General features: G+C 41.5%; 1 protein-coding gene across 1 annotated transcript in view; it reads left to right on the top strand.

Annotated features, from left to right (window-relative positions):
* LOC135496483 (heparan sulfate glucosamine 3-O-sulfotransferase 6-like) overlaps positions 1 to 15,569 on the top strand; it is a 58,570-nt gene extending 43,001 nt beyond the window's left edge. Inside the window, exon 2 of the mRNA XM_064785846.1 lies at positions 10,222 to 15,569. Within this exon, the coding sequence (XP_064641916.1) occupies positions 10,222 to 10,840 (619 nt within the window). The 3' untranslated portion in view covers positions 10,841 to 15,569. The remainder of the gene's footprint in view (positions 1 to 10,221) is intronic.
* The last annotated feature ends 1,731 nt before the right edge of the window (positions 15,570 to 17,300 follow it).

Below are 17,300 nucleotides of genomic sequence, written 5' to 3'. Positions count from 1 at the left end.
TAGGAGTTACAGGTATGGGCAAAGTTGCAAACGACCTCCCATTTAAACAGTTGTTAGTTGTGACTTTTGCTGATCCTAAGCTTTGGATCCCCAAGGGATTGAACATCTGGCCAACTGGTATGTGCTCAGTGGACACCTTCTAGAGAAGCAAGGACAGTAATATCACGGAAATCCCATGTCATGTCGTGGGTGCCACAGGTGATAAGACCTCGATATGACAAGGGACCCTAATTGTCTCCTCACTGACTCCCCCATGATCAGCACTGATCAACATGGAAACACTCCACGAAACCAAATCACAAGTACAAGGATTGAGGAGCCATTGTGGCATGGAGCAATGCATGGTGTGACTGGCGTGGGTGATGCATTGTGAGCATTGTTCAGGAGGGTAACATCAAGTTGTTAATTACTATGTCAAGTGAAGTACCATTTATAAATGTTATTGTCCGAATCACATTGCGTTCACATACTTATGAGAATGGATTCATTGTGTCGAGCTCATTAACAGAAAAGAATACTTCCATGACCGGCAGGTGCCTTTGACGCTTGAGACAAAGATTTAGACCTATCTATGTTCAGCCGAGCTCGCCCAATGGCATTGTTGGTGACTAAGTTAGACATTGGGATAACTTACAGTTCATTAATTTAATCGTCTGCAAGCTAATCAACAAGTTCTGTCCATAATATTTTGTTTCTAAGCCCCCGAGTGAAACTTTAACTGACCTGAGTTTTAATAACAATAGACTTTCCCTAAAACCATGATTAAGGCCTAGGCGTGAATTCATCTGGAAACCAACGCTTTGAACCTGCAAGAAATCCAATCATCAAAATACAAAACTAACACAATTAAGGTCTTGTTTTGTTTCTGGGGGGGGGGGGGGGGGGGGGGTGGAGTTTGGGTACGAGTGTGGGAAAGTTAGTAAGTCGCAGCTAACAGAAGAACATATCAACAGATCGAGTAGAGCACTAACACCACAGGCAGGGTGGATGTCGGCTGAATCATGAGCAGTCACATCAACGCAATGATTCGAGATGCTTTTGTTTTATTTAGAATATGCAGGAAGCATTTTAGTCTCAATCAAACCGTTCACTTGGCTATTATCGAATGCTATGAAAGTGAACCATCGCAGCAACCATGAGTTGGGGCTACTTTGTATTGCACGCCAAGGAACCATGAACCAGTGCGTTTCAATTTAGGTGCACTAAGGCCTGATTCTAGCCTTTGAAGTGGTTGAGCAACAAACATGGTGAACTCGAATCTTACAAATGTCTACAGGCGGCCCAACGACAGGCGTTGTATCCGCGTTATTTCTGCCCCAGATCACCCGGTTTGGTGAATTACCAGAATAACCGGGAGAGTGGAGCGAATATCCTGCATGGCCCCAGTCATTTGCTTTCTCGACAAAGGCACCGATGGGAAATTTTATCAGTATGTCATCTTGTGTTCATTGACAGGTTTACTATAGAAAATTACAGGTCTCTACACAGTTAACAATAGGTGTATTTCCATTGATCTTATAATGAATGTCCTCACAGCATGATCGGCGCAATCTTTACCCAAGGGGCAATTGTCCGTTGAAGTTCTCACACATTCGAAATGTAAGATTGTGACTAGTACCATAATGTCCCATTCTCCCCTTTTCCTATCGACGTGTAAAGGACACACCGGGTTTTTACGAGAGACAAAATGATTCCGCCTGCCGCGAGAGGAACAAAAAATTGCCAACCAGTTCATATATCTATTGGAGATGCATTCTGACCAAGCATTCTCGCCATTGCAGGATTATTGGCATTGAGTTTGGCTTTGCTGCAGGCACAATGCGATGAGGTGAAAGGTTTGTTTAGCAGCCCTGTGACATCTCTCTCTCACCTAATGTATACTCACTCAATGGTATATGTATTAATATTGTCATGATATACATAGAAATGGTGTCAGACATCAACATCTTGACTTTGGACATTCGTCAAATACCAACTCGAATTCAATACCATTAGCCATGAAACTAAATATCCATGAATTGACATGAGATCCAGGTCGAATGGAGCCTTTACTAAAGCATTACTAATGACATCTAATGAAATAACTGTGGATGTCTGGTGAGCATAAACACAGCCTGATATGCCTACGAAGATATAATGTGGAAGATAAGAGGAACAAACAGGGAGAGTAATCACAGCACTTGACCTCTTCCTACTGGTGTGATAGACAAATCATGATTTATATGACATATGCCATAAACTCACTATAAAAGGCACTTACAAGTAGTCTCGTGGAATGCCAACATATTCATACCTTTCTTCGAACAGACTTCCCCCTCAGGATTGAGGCAGGGATTGTTCCCAATGTGTCATACTAAAAACAGCAAGGCGCTGCAATTGACCCGTAATGCCACCTCCTGGTGGTCAGCCATGACCTGACTAGGAAAAGACACTTTTCCTGTATATTCTGCTGCCATGTAGACTCTCAAGGAATTCCCGATTCATCAGGCGAGGAATTTATTGATTCTGGTCTTTTCGATCATTTGTCATTGCTGCGGCTGACATGATCACCCATTGTAATGGATTTTCCAGTTGACGTGCACCTAATCCCGTTGGGGTGAATTAGGGGGAGATGTTGGACGTATTCAGAACGATATTGTTGATAGCAACTTCGTAAAAGAAGAATCGGATCGGTTGGTGTGGGACCAAAGCTCGTTTGAAATCTGTTGTCAGTGTATTAACGCTCATTCCACCTCTTTAGCCAGCCAGCTTTTCAATAAAGCTCCAGACGTCTCTGCACGAAGCATTTCGCTCCAAAGTGTGAGCTGTATGATCAAGTGGGAAATGAGCTATAAACATTCGAACATGACATGTGAACATTCAACACAGGTTTCCACACTCTGTCTTAGCTTGAATTTCCCGTTTACCTTTCCATTTAGAGGCTTCAAGATGCTTTACGCAGCTCCATCACTGAGCCGCTTGCATTTGTATCGCACTAGCTTTGGCCGGACTTGCTTGAGGCCTCTCAAAGCGACCTTCATTGATTCATGAAACAGTCTCCTTTCACCAGAAGAGTGATTGTGTAACCCCTATCCCCCCCCCACCACCTAGCTATACACTATTACCTAGTTATAACAATCATATTGGCGAGATTATCGGTTTTCAGTTCGTTCAACAAGTACCGTGATTGGTCATATTCAGCTTTGCCAATGCCGGCCGCCAATTGTCGTAAACGGGAGAAAAGTATCTACATGTATATGGAATTGAATCCTTAATGAGTTTACTGATATCTCTGGTCAGTCGTTACTTGCTGGTCGTCTAAGTAGCTGTCTCTGCCGCGTAACAGTACTGCCATGCTACAGTTGCAGCTGTGCAACGGTCGGAGCTTCAATTTGCAGGGGAATTAGTCCACAAGCTTCAGATTTACACCGACTTCGTGTTGATTATCGCATCTCATTGAAGCAAGCGCCTTCGCCAGCTAATAGCTCCTTACGTCATAAGCTATTGATTTGTGAAGAGGCAACATTGCAAAGGTAGCTCTAACTGCCTGAGATCAATTGATAATCTGTGATCTGTAAACAATCATAGCTGCATTCTTGCCCAATAGGTCTACCTTATAACTGATTAAGGGTGAGTGTTTTTAACTTTCGTAATGTTAAGCGTTTTATCACGTTTGCCTTTGGCTTTATCCCACAATAAACCGCAGCAAACATGTTTGGAATCTTCGATCTGATCGCGATTGACTGGTGGCTACAATGATGAGGATAAGCCATGACTGCAACTGCTTGCAAACCGTTCAATACAGTAGAACAAGAGCTCGAGTTTAAAAGTATAATCTCAAATATTGCGGACGCCTCACTATTATACCTTTTGCTCAATTCAAAAGTGCCGATGATATTATTATAAAATATCTTCTAGTACTGCTAGTTATTTACACAATGGGATCCTAACTTTTTACAATAATCCTCATTCAGCATGTTTCATAAATATTCCCTTGGCACACTGACGAGTCCATATGTCTGTCGCCAGCCCTAGCCTCTAAAACCTCTTGTTTCTTGTAACTTTGCATAATGTTAAAAGAAAGTAGGTATTAGTTACAAAAAGATTATGTGAAAATGTGGTGTTAGCCAATTTGTTCATGTACTTATCGGATATTGTAAAAAACAGTTTAATTCTCATAACTGTCAATCACAATTCAATTTGACTACGATTTTTTTATTGATAGACCACATTGACATCGTGAGTTTCCTAAAAACCGCCTTTCGCATTTTTTTTATTTAGTTTTTTAAAGTGTGTTCAAACTGAAGGAGATTCAGAGTGCGCCACCGAAGATATCTATCGACAAGGGAGGGGGGTAACTACATGTATAGACAATGCGGTCAGTTATATTGTTGTTTTCATCCTCTGGTTGCTCATTATGCTTCTGTTGGGCACATTTTGCCAACTCCATTTCAAAGTCCCTCCATGACGACAGTACTACCCTCAGATACTTTCAATTGTGACCTTAACCTATCTCTTTAGATTGGGGACTTTTTATCGACACACCTGCATCATTGACAAGATATCTCCGGCATTTTGAATTGCATTATTTATCCACAAAACAGACTTTCTTCGTCAACAGCGTTGCGGCGAGAGTCCATTAATTTCCCTTTATGTGAGTGCAAGTCCCCCAGGCTAGGACCTGTCCATTAACGAAAAGAACAAAACATAGAATACATATAAAACTACATGTATGATGAGATATAAAAGCTTTTCAACAGCAATATTCCGTTAGTAATGCAGGTATGCTCTACTCTTTTCGCCTTGTGCTGTTCTATACCAGTGAGAAATCGCTGTTGTCTACCAATTCTTTCAAGAAGGCTTTTCTTTACACGCGCTTGGATACAAAAACATCAGACGGTTTGCTTATTGTCATTTCATCCATTTGGTTAAAAAAAGAATGTCAAAAAGATGATCAAGTGTCTTGATATGTACCAATTGACAGTTTCTTTGGATAGGACGTCTCTAGGGGGTTTTATAGCAGGATATGACTGATGAAATCAACATCCATGCACATATGTTTGTGGTCCTGAAGACATCTTCACCCATCATTACAATAAAACAAGGATTCCTAAACCAATCACCCCCTGCAACGAGAGTCATTTCAAATTAGCCTGGGCGTTGTCCTTTGAAATTCAACGCCAACTCTACTCACCCGATTTAAGGTCCACTTTGGGTGAACCTCAATTCATGTTTTCCCTTCTTCACTCACATCAAACGCGGCCGAGTAAGAAAATAAATTGCGGTAGGCGTATGAAGTTTAGCACCGACACCAACCCGGTTTGATTTCATTTAATCGGAGAAAAACACCCGTCTGTGAATCTATTCGTTTTTTATCAGATGGAGAGATAGTGATTGACGTGTTCTCTCAACAAATGTTGTTTAGCTCTGTTGACAGGGGATATCGTTTGTTCAAGCTGGTGGGTGGTGCAGCTACTTCTGTGGTAAGAGACGGTTTGCAGAAGCGTCAGACATGCCAAGTAATGCTCTGGATCGTACAGCGTTCGTCACCCGTGTGGAATCCCAAGTCAGCTCGGTCAGCAAAATATGCGCCTCAGTTAACCCTGAAGGATTTCTTGCTGCATAGTTGTTCGGGGATTTTGCGGGTAACCACTGGCATGATGGGCCTTGGCGTTAAGCTGACCAGTCTTCCACCTGCTGTATCTGACAGATCCTGAGATAAGATCAGGGTAGCTCAGCCCATCATACATCTCCTTGGTCTTGGCGGCTACCGTACGCCCGAGGCTTGGGAACGCGCCTCTCACGTTGATATCCGATGTAAGCGGCAGGTCGACTGGTTAAAAAGGGGAGATTCTGTGCTATGACCATTGACTGATCGACACCCAAAGGCCCGTATTAATTACCCTCGAATGTGAACAGTAGTGACTTTTATGAATATGTTCATACAAGTTTGCCAGAAAACCATGTTGAGCAGAAATATGATGTTTTGCTCCTTTTGAATACAAACCTCAGCTGAGTGAGCTAAACACCGATTTATTCTCGTTATTTTTCAAGGCACGCAGGTGAAGTTTTGCAAACGCATTCATCTGAAGTCACCACTGGGAGTATCTCCAACCGCTCCTAGTTATTTCACATGGCTAGCTACGATAACAGTTTTCAAGACACTTGTGCTCGCACATCTAAATTTAATGAATTGAATAACATTGAGTTTTTTAAAAGTAAAGGTATGATCTATCGTTGGCTGCTGAGCAACATCGTAAAACTAATATCCGTAATGAGATGGAAAGCAGAAACCGTTTAGAACCAATATAATTGGCACATATTTAGAAGGTTTTGATTACATTTGCTAATCAAGAATATACTTTTTAATTCACTTGCTAAATAGTTGAATAATTGGAACTTTGCAAGTAACTCCCATTGGAACCCAAACTAAACCAAAGTGGATGAATTTTCCTTCCTGAATATTTTCATCTTTAGCTAACACATCTCGATTGTCGAGGTCACCGTTCATCAGCATCTGTCATTAGGCTTAAGAGTACCATTTAGACAGAAACAGCGAAGACTAATTAAGTTCCTTGGAAAAAAGGTTGATACTGTTGACGTAATTCCCCCAATGCTCTCATTAGCTCCATTCCACGGATGCTACTATTTCATTTGTTTGTTAGTCTATCGTCTAATTACAGTAAGTGTCACAAAAACAAACTTGGCTAGGCTCTTACTCTAGAATGCCATGATAATTTGTCTACAAGAGTATGGATGCAAACAAATGACTGGGATATTTTTCATAGAAAATCCTTATGTATCTATTCGGAAAGGAGACTCCGAGAAGCGTTAATCCTGTGTGTCTGAGCCATCCCGAGAACTGGTGTCAGTGATGAGGGCTGGCGGCGAGAGATAGGACTCAGCCTTTATGTCTGACCATTAATTATCAACTGTATGCATTCTTAATGACATCACCGTCAGAGTGGACTATAAAACAGGTATTACTGACGCACTGAAAACCCTAATTCCAGGTTTTACGACCAGCTTCAGCTCCTCGCACAATACAAGCCCTCCTGAGCCACATAAAATGGCTGACTATATCAAAGTCGTATGCAACGAATTAGATGGGGATGTTTGAGCACCTGTGTCCCGGAATACACCAGGACTGGCGGTGTACAACAGGACCAGCACGAAGACTCCATCAATAATACATCAAAGCGTCTCGCTCCAATTCTCAGAGGATTAGAGGAAACCAACTTTTGGTTTCCAGTGACGTGGCCGCGGTAGATTTCAGCGAGGCCAAGCTGGATTGCTGGTTTGAACTTCGGAAGGACAATTTCATATTGTCAGAATAACAATCGCATCATTTCCTTATTGTTTTATGTTTGAGTATTTGCTGATCGATGAAGAACCATCTGCCAGGACAATGTTTTGTTGGAAGGTTACTGTTACACTTCCCTACGATATCTTCTTAATATTGGTTTGCTCTCAATGAAACATTCTTTCACGATAACACATTGTACATGCTGTATGGTGCTGTCAATATCTATTGGCATCAGTCGCAAGTCACCGGAAACTGCCACATACAGACTATAAAACTATTGGCAGCTTCGGTCACGTTTGTATATGATATGATATAGCGAACATACATTCCAGTCCGCGCTATGCTGCGCAAAATCCTCATGAAAACCCAAATTACTATTTCCTTGTTCACTCTCCGTAGAAACAATGAAAATAAGTCATAAATGCTTCATAAGAATATTAATCCTGAATGATTCTGCCCCATCCAGATGCTTGGCGCTTGAACGTGCTTACAGTGCTCTATAAGAGTGTTCAGCTGCTCGCAAAGCCCCGTGATTAATTCCTACGAAGCATTGTTTCCCCTGCTAACTTTTTAATCACCATTCCACAGCATGACAATGATAAGGTCATTGGATTTTCAATAGCTCAGCAGCTGGTCGTCTCCACCAAATGATATTGTGATGTTGCTTTAAAATGCACTGTGGTTGATGATCAATAAACAGTAACGTCTACATCAAAATTAACTCTGATAAATCTGTGAGGAAAGTGCGATTCACAGTTTGTTGGACAGTCATATCATATATCCCGGTCGTTCTTTAATCTTTTTGGAGCTTTGAGAAGTTTTGGGCTTCATGTAATCTGTTCAGACAAACACAAACCCAATTTTCTGATATCTAGGTTTGTTGTTTTTGACACCTCCAGTTTTCTAGTTTATCAAAGGATTGGTAAAGTAGGCCTATGTCAATGCCAACACAGCATCATGTTGTAGTCATGTGAGATTCTAAAATAAACTGCGCCATACTCTTATCTATAAGCCTACTCCCTTTGGAGTTAAACCTGCGTAGAACATAGGTACCAGGACCCAGTGTTATTCAAAATATCATGCTACCATTTTCCCTGGCGTCTTAACAAATGAAGGTGTCAGCCCAAACTTGCTATCTGTTTAAAGTTGTAACATAGGAAATATTGGGCAATTCACTTTCTTGACACGTTTTTCTTGATGTTGGCCGTGTTTGCTCACCTTGGAGAGAGGTATAATGCACTGGTGATGAGTATATAACCAAATACCTCAGTAAGGCTATCAATCTCATGTTTGATGGTTGAAGCAACTGTTCCTGTGGCTTGGGAACCGAGTGTGGCAGCTGCATGGAGTGTTGATAGACTCACCCTGGTGTTTGGGTGATTAAAATTGGCGAACAGACACACGGGATCCTCTGCTAGGGTTAGCACGGGCCAGATATGATGGTGTACACTGGTGCTTCTTAATTAAACTCCATCATTAATTGGAGGAAGCGTGAACGTTATGGCGCTTGGTAGGTGCAACTTGATAAGTAAACAATTATGCTTTTCGCGCTGCAGCTTTAGCTGAATACGTACGAGGCTGGTGCTTATACAGGAGGAGCATGTTGAAATGATTGGCTACATGGGGTATTTACCTAGCTAATCTAGGTATCGCCTCAATATTAGGATACGGTGTTAGAAATCATCAGCGGTCTCGCAGCTTATGTTCGTCTACATGATGAGCAGCTTGGTGATTATTTCTTTCCAATTAACTTGCTGGTGTCGGATGTTTCACTTTTTCAACAACTCGGCCAGCTAATTTCCGTTCTCCGTTTGGCGTTTATTGGAAATCTCGGCGAAGGCGGTTTCATTATCAAAGTTAGACACCATTACTACACTGTCTATGCGCTCCACGCCAGTACTATGAACTAATCATCCAAATCCCGGGGAAATCCGAGGATTTCGTTTGGGTGAGGTTCACGCTGAAATGCGGAAGGCTTTCTACTACGACTGTCAATCACAAGTTTGTTATGCACACAACGAAACATCAAGCGGATCATTTCGATGGTCCTTGACGATACCGCAGTGAATGAATAATATTGGCTTAATGGTCAAAATACCATTTTTTATAGATTATGAATCAACATAGCCTAATGTTTCGTTGTCAGTGATATTTCCGGATGTGGTGCACTTTGCAGATGCGTTATCGACGTTAATCAAGACCGTATCTCAACCACAAAACCAGATGATCTACGCTAAGTCTTTGCCGAGCAATTTGTTGTGAATCAGGCGGCTGTGTTTGCGAGTGATCGAGATGATTTGGTCTAATAACTGATCTGTTTAATCGCGCCTTGAGACCATGACTAATTGGAGAATATTTTAATCGAATTAAACTCCCGGTTGATAAGGAGAGATGAAATATGATGGGTCTGTCATCGCTGACAGTATCGGCATGGACCTGCAGTGTTATGCCTTGAGTTGATTGTCTGTCATTATTCATTGTCAGATTTGTAACAAACGCAGTGTTTGCTTTCCGATCGTTTCTGTTGACCAGATGGGTCATTTGGTATCTTCGCCAGTCTCAGATGATCATATATTGCCACCCAAACAGATGAACGGCGAGCAGAAACAAACACACCCAAACAGATGAAAGGCGAGCAGAAACAAACACACCCAAACAGATGAAAGGCGAGCAGAAACAAACACACAACTACATTGCTGTTGTATGTTGTCTGCCGATACACTTCATTGGGCTCTTTCTTTCTTTATAATGACATTTCTCTTCCAAAACCGATTGATATCTAATGTGGACTAACAGCAGACGACCATGTCTTGAATTGTTTGTTATTCAGATGTATGCCTGTGCATCCTAGTCCCTTTTGTACCACATGTTCTCTGACGTGTTAACCCCCTCCAGACCGGCTGGTTACTTAATGCATGTCTCCTTTCTATTTTCAGAAATCTGATGCCTCCAACGTTACCTAGCCAAATCACGATGGAGAAGTCACCAAGCTACTTCGTCACGAAGGAGGTGCCCCGTCTCATTTATAACATGTCGAAGGACATGAAACTCATTATAGTCGTCCGAGACCCCGTGATACGTGCAATCTCAGACTATACACAAGGTGCATCAAAAAACCCATCACAAAAACCGTTTGAACAATTGGCCTTCTTGAACGTGACGACAGGCCTGGTGGATACGTCCTATGGTGCTATTCGTGTGGGGGTTTACGCCAAACACCTAGAGCGATGGCTCAAGTACTTTCCACTGCAACAAATGCTATTCGTGAGTGGGGAAAAATTAATATCAGACCCCGCGGCCGTCATGGCCGAGGTGCAAGACTTTTTAGGGATCAAGCAAATTATAAACAAAAATCATTTTTATTTCAACGAGACGAAGGGTTTCCCTTGCCTCAAAAAGAGCGAGGGGAGCTCGACGCCACACTGTCTTGGCAAAACCAAGGGTCGGACTCATCCAAAGGTGGACCCGAAAGTATTACAACGGTTACGGGACTTCTTCAGACCGTTTAATGCCAAGTTTTATCAAATGACCAACAAGGATTTCGGGTGGCCGTGATGGTAGCACAGACTGGTGATGCAAGTAGTGTCGGATACCTTTGCAAGCATTGACTTTGCGACTGAGACTTCAGGGATACAATGAGGTGATCCGAAAGAATGGCAGACATTCACCGATCATAATGCAATGATAGAAGTGGAGAGAGAGTTTGCATGTAATGTATGTTTCTAGTGATGATGCCCTTGTGTTAATGTCAATGTGTGTTGGTCGTGCTGGGGATACTCTGGCCTGTGATAAAATAGATTCTTACACCATATCAAAACCATCGGGTGCACGGCTATAAGGTATGTTTGCTCACAATCAATGCATTAGCTGCAAGGAACCATGAGCTGTGACTTCTAGCAATCCCTCATATTGAGGGGAGAGTTACAACCTTAGGACAAGGACTCTGGCTCCTAAATACGTGTTTCTACAGAGAGTAACCTGACACTGTGAGGTTCCAGGGAAGACGCGGGCCCGAGATGGCCATCTTGGAAGAGCAGGCTACTAGCCTTATATTATAACGAGACTACCTCATATTCCCGCGTGTCATATTAACCTTCAAACAACCAAGTACTCGAGCTGATCACCTCGCCATGACCCAATTTGACAACTTTATTTTTGTTCTTGTAAAAATATTGTAAAGAGAAGATCGGGGATAAAATGGGAGACAGGGGCTTTCCATAAAAATATTTTATTTCATGGTATATTTGCCATAGTAAACTTAATTTTTTCCAACCGAAACTCCCAACTTTGTTGTTGGATAAAGCAAGATATAGCATACATGTATGAAAACCAGTGTCCCACCACCTCACAGCTTCAGGTTACGAGAGTATACAACTAAGCCATGACAACAAACTTCATGCAATGAAGTCATGTCAATATTCCCGATAGAGGGAGCGCACAATTGCTCACGACCTTGTTAGTGTGTGTCAAATGATTGTACATGTTAAGTATACATTTCTGGTGGTCTTGAAGGTTGTAGATAATTTGTACATTTTAAATTCTTTTTATATACAAGACGCACTGGAGGTGTTACCCACCGAATTATCAGAAATCCACTCTAGATTTTAACTTTGATCCATATCATCCCAAACTGGTATCAACCAACCATTTCGGCTTAAAACGTGTCAGTTTGTGATGAAATAGAAAACGGAGTTATTAGGAAATAAGTCCTATTATTTTGGACCGTTCACCAGCGGTGTTTACTACTTCACAAGATTTTGTCTCTTTTGGTGGTGTTGTCTTTTATAATTAGTTCGCCATCAGAATTTTAAAGCCTTTAATGGTTATATTAGGGGAAAAGCCAGAAAGTCAGCACTGTCTGGTTTGCACAACCAAAAGCAGCGTGTGCTCAGTTATTATAATCTCAAATTGTAAATATAAATTGTAAATTATTTGTCAGTACAGTGTGGTCAGTATTGATGGGTCTCCTTCAGTTCAGATTAATAATTTTCGGGAAGGGATTTGATGTTAAATATTACATCCATCTGTAGTGCGACTCACTACGAATCACCTATGAGTGGATATCATTGCCTTCTGAAGCCATTTACAGACAGCAGTAGGATGGATGGCATAGCAGTAGGATGAATATCATGGCATTTTGAAGCCATTTACTTACAAAAGTATTTGGTTGGGGAGGAAATCAATTAGTTAAACGGGGCTAAATGATAATCTTCGTCACAGCCATCGAATTCTCCCGATATTTCAGTCGGGTTTACTCGGGACTTTCCGTGCTCTCCTTAATGTCGGTTGGGTGAATCCTGGTCGAAGTGGTGCTTTATGTAAACCTGTACATAAGATAAGATGTACATAATCAATGTAAGATGGTGGGGTTGATGTTTGGTCAGTTATCTTTACCATTTTAATGGCGGAGTAATTCCCATACCGACAGAGGTTCAAGTTGGGATTGGAAGATTTGTCATATCATGCAAGATAGAACAGGTTATATTGAATGATAATTTTCCGATGACAGTATCACTGTGAATATACGTTGTTACAAATCTTCCAAGGGAATATGTATTCACTTACACTTTCTTAGTGATGAGTCAGTCTTGTCAAAAGGTGGCCTCAGTCAAAGAGCACCAGAGACGGGTTTTTAAATAACTGTTTTGTTCTTCAGATCATAAAGATATATTTCCCGAGGTATCCAAAATGTTGAGTTAGCGGTTCCTAGATTAATGATCACAAAAAAAACACGTAAAATATATATACGTTTAGAAACTGCACCAGATTGTTGTTACAGTGCCGTGGTTATCTTACAATGCACTGTGACCGTACATTATTGTAATGACGTGCACCGTACCCGTACTACGAGCGTATTGAAGAACCTGTATGTAATGCACGGTGACTGTACAGTAATTTACAATGCACTGTGGCCGTACATCGATGTATTTAAAACAGAAAAGGAAAAGGTGACGAAAACGGCAACCTGTGGTCCCATTTTGTACCACCTATTCACTTTAATATGTTTTGTTATGACAATCAAACCTTGGGATTCAGAGGTTGTTGGGCCTTCATCATTCCTACTTGTTGCAACAGCCATAATAACCATGGCCAACCTCCCGACGAACAGCAATGTCAAAGCCTTTCTGTGGAAAGGTAAGTTGGTGGACCAATAAGTGTTCCCCAGAGACTGCATCGTTTGAGTAAGTAGCGAACGCAAGGCAATGGCATTTTGTTCGCCAGCTGACCAAGCTTGTTGTTCAACTGACCATGGAGGTATCCATGAACTGACCAACCAGTTTGATAAACATCATTACTATTAATACTAAGTCAGATATATGACATCGTCCGGGAGAATTTGGTTAATTCGATCAACTCATGCAATCAGGCTTCATGTAACTTTATACATTTCATACTTGTGTTGTACCAGGTTTTTTCTCTGTTACGAAATCTTTTAACATAAGTTCACAATTTTCAGGTATGTCTCTGCCTATCTTTGCAAACTATTTCATCCCAAATTGTCAACTCGTGCAGTGTGAGTGAAACGCCCTTATGGTCATTGTTACAAACTAGCCAACATGCCGCCAGTCTACCATCCCCCTCCCCGTACCAAAATAACATGCGTGCCGTATAAATGTATCGTTCAGTTAAAGTCCATTTGAGATAACAACAACCGATTCGAACCTCTTCCATGTTCCCCAAACAAAGCCGCATATAAACACATCATAAACAGCTAACCAAGTAGAACTAACCTTGCATGCTGATATCTGAAGTGATTGACCCAAATCTTTTGGTAATGCTAAAGTTGCTCCTCCTTTAGCTAACAGTTCGTCGCCTTTGTAGAGTAACTATGAAATAAATACAAAGCGGAGGTGGTGAGTCAGCCTTCTTTGATCTGCAGTAGCATTGTGCGAGAACCAGCAGGATCTCATGGCCTTAATTAGAAATCCATGCTAATTAACACAATATACCGTCTAAGGAGTATTAAATTCACCATATTGTCAACTCTTAGGAAAAGGCAAGAGAAAGGTCATATGCTCACGTGGATGGCGACACGGCCTTATATCCCTGTTTTTCAGCAGATCATTTCATTCAGTCATGTAAGTTTAGGCCAAGACACCACCCAGCAGGAAACTGCAAACCAGCCAACAATGTGCACACATGTTGTATCGTTATGAGTCTGCACCAGCGTCGATTCCCCAAAGTGAGCCAACGCTGTGAAGTAACTCCCAATATTCTTAATCAAGCTTGGAACCGGTGTGCCAGTTTAATAAGATCTTTTGGGAATATAAAGGAAACATGTGCCAGTCTTGAAACCAATCAAACCGACTCAGTTATAAGACCTCGCATTGTATGGCGATGTACGTGGTGGATAATCAAACTGCTCTCTTCATCAGTGTTTCTCAACAGATACACTTGTAGAAGCTGCTTACGTGTGATTAGACTTAACAAACTGGACAGATTTCTGGGTTTAGCAAGATGTGACTTGATGAAGATCATTAAAGCACTGAATGATGTATTTGAGCTACAACGTGCGATTAAGCTGAAACACTGGTGATGAAGTGAGCTCACGCCCTTCTTGACATCAACTGGCGTGCATTTTGGGCCAAAGCACCCCCAAACAGTGGTGACATTACCAATGTCACTTTCTCCGCGTTACTTCGTAGAGAGATTAAGATTTGGAAGTTGTCCATAGCTAAGCTGCAAAATACTTATGAGATTATTTTAAAAATTGTTTACAACAAACAGCTTTTGACGGTAAGGACAACGTATTTTCTTAGTATTTGTATTATTCCTCAAGCCAGATTCATATCAAAATATCTACATAGCTACCCTTCTCATTTCCCAATAAGCGTGTGCTGATGCTGCAACCGACTTGCTTACTTATTTTAATGGTGCTAAGAATGAGCTATGCATGTAGAGTTTCGCCATTGAGTCCTCAGCAGCAGTGCATAAGCCCTATCACCGGCTTTAGAGGAGACTTGGACGAGCACGCGAGTTGAATGCAAAACTAGGATATAGACCAAACCCTTTTACAACCAAACCCTTTTACATTGTTTGAAGTCAAATCTCAAGTTATTACACTTCATAGATTTATTGTTATTTTGTCTGTGGAGCATTACTCCTTCCTGGTACAATGCAGATATGAAGAACAACCAGCAGATAGGTAAATTCATATGTAAATATTTTATTTCTTGGGCAAATCAAACATTTTGTTTTCGTATCAGTCGAGCTTTGGAAGGTTTATTTGCTACACCATGGTACTGTTCTTGTTTAAGACGGAATTAAATATTTTTTCTGTAAACATCTATCTTACATTTTTTATTTTGGTGATGTTGTTTACGTCCCAACTTAAGTCACGACGCATGGAAACCAGTCAAGTCGGCGAATATGATGTTATGCCATCGAGGAAGATGAATTCATGGACAGGTCTTAGCCAATACTCTAAGAATCTCAATTGGCTGTGCTTATTCAAAATCTCCTTCCTCTACCTAACAGGTAGGCAACGAATCCAATCATTCAATTGGCTAGGGCGTTTTACGTTCGGGATGAGATCCTTTGTATAATCGTCTGTTAAGACAAATGAGACAACAATGACATCATTATCAACATAGCCAGACTGAATATCATTCCGTTCATTCATGTCACCTTCACGACCCAACCATGCCAAGGACGAAACAAGACAATAAAGCAACACCATCGGACAAGTGTAGACTTAATCCTCCCGGATGCTGCGTGAAACCAGCGAGTCTATTATTGGACGATAAGTCACCAGTGAAACCTGATACATCACATTTATCATGTCGAGACAGACTGTGCAGCCCCCGATTACTGTACGGCATAAAAAAGGCCCCCGCCCATGCCGTGTTAAGACTGTAATTAGCCGTATATGGGGAGGGATAGCACACGTATAACTGTGGCACATCCACGCAGAGCCAGAAGATTCTAACCTGATTAGAATGGACTAGAAAGTTGCAGAGACAAAGGCATTATGATTCAATAATAACTTTCTTAATTAACCCGATGTCGGACATTAATACTTTAGGATTGGTGTGATGACTGATGCTGAAGACCGTCAACTGTTCGGCCTTTGGTACTCTGAATCCGTTGAAATGCACACAGCCATTATTAGCAATATCAGAGGTTCACTTATTGGGATTCGTACAAAAGGTTTAGAAAGGCAAGCAGCTTCACCACCTTTCCGCCCATTCAACCATTTTGACGTTAGAATTGTAAAAGCTGACAATGATTTTCGAGAAGTGTTAGCAAGTTCAAAGCTTTGGATAATTCTGCTATAGAAAGACAATACCAGTCGTATCCTTTCCAGGAAAGTAGATCATGTTTCTAATGAGTAGCTTTGAGATTTTGAGATCGGCTACTGGCCAACCAGCAGTTGCTTGAGAGGGACCCGAAGACAGCAATTCGACAATTAGGCCCTTTGGTCGGGTTAGAGGGGTGAATTTGGTCATTGGAACGTCCAATTAAGTGGTCGTGGTCTGGGTACCGGGGTGGTCGCCGACATGGGTTCCCCATGTATATTATTATTTTCTTGTTATTTGTCATGGTCCTCAGTACCAGATAAAGACTTTCGCTCTCATCTTTCGTCAAATCTCATTGGGTATAAGAAACTGGTTGATCTAATTTCGAATCGGAGCAGTTAATTTGATACACGTCTAAACCCGAATAGCTCTGCTCATCTCGGATGACAAGAAACTTGGTGAAACTAGTGTCGAATCAAATGCAATCAGTTTTCTTCCCGACTTCTTTCACAAACAAGCAGCCCATATTTCGAAAGGATGATTGCAAGAAGAGAAATATATAGTAAGTACCATGGCAGTGGTATTATCATATCATCAAGATGTATGCCGCTTCTACTTGTGTTTAATGCAGAGTGGAAACTGGTACCGGTACTGGAAAGATCAGAGCCACTGACTGTTAGATAGCCCAGATTTGCATAACGAGTGCCGAAGTGTCACTACACCAATTTTAAAGGAGGCTGCTACTATTTGCTCACTCTACATCGATGTTACTCATA

Source organism: Lineus longissimus, chromosome 1, assembly GCF_910592395.1.
Source record: "Lineus longissimus chromosome 1, tnLinLong1.2, whole genome shotgun sequence".
In the NCBI taxonomy this organism is placed as follows: domain Eukaryota; kingdom Metazoa; phylum Nemertea; class Pilidiophora; order Heteronemertea; family Lineidae; genus Lineus; species Lineus longissimus.
This window is presented reverse-complemented; position numbering and strand designations above follow the sequence as displayed.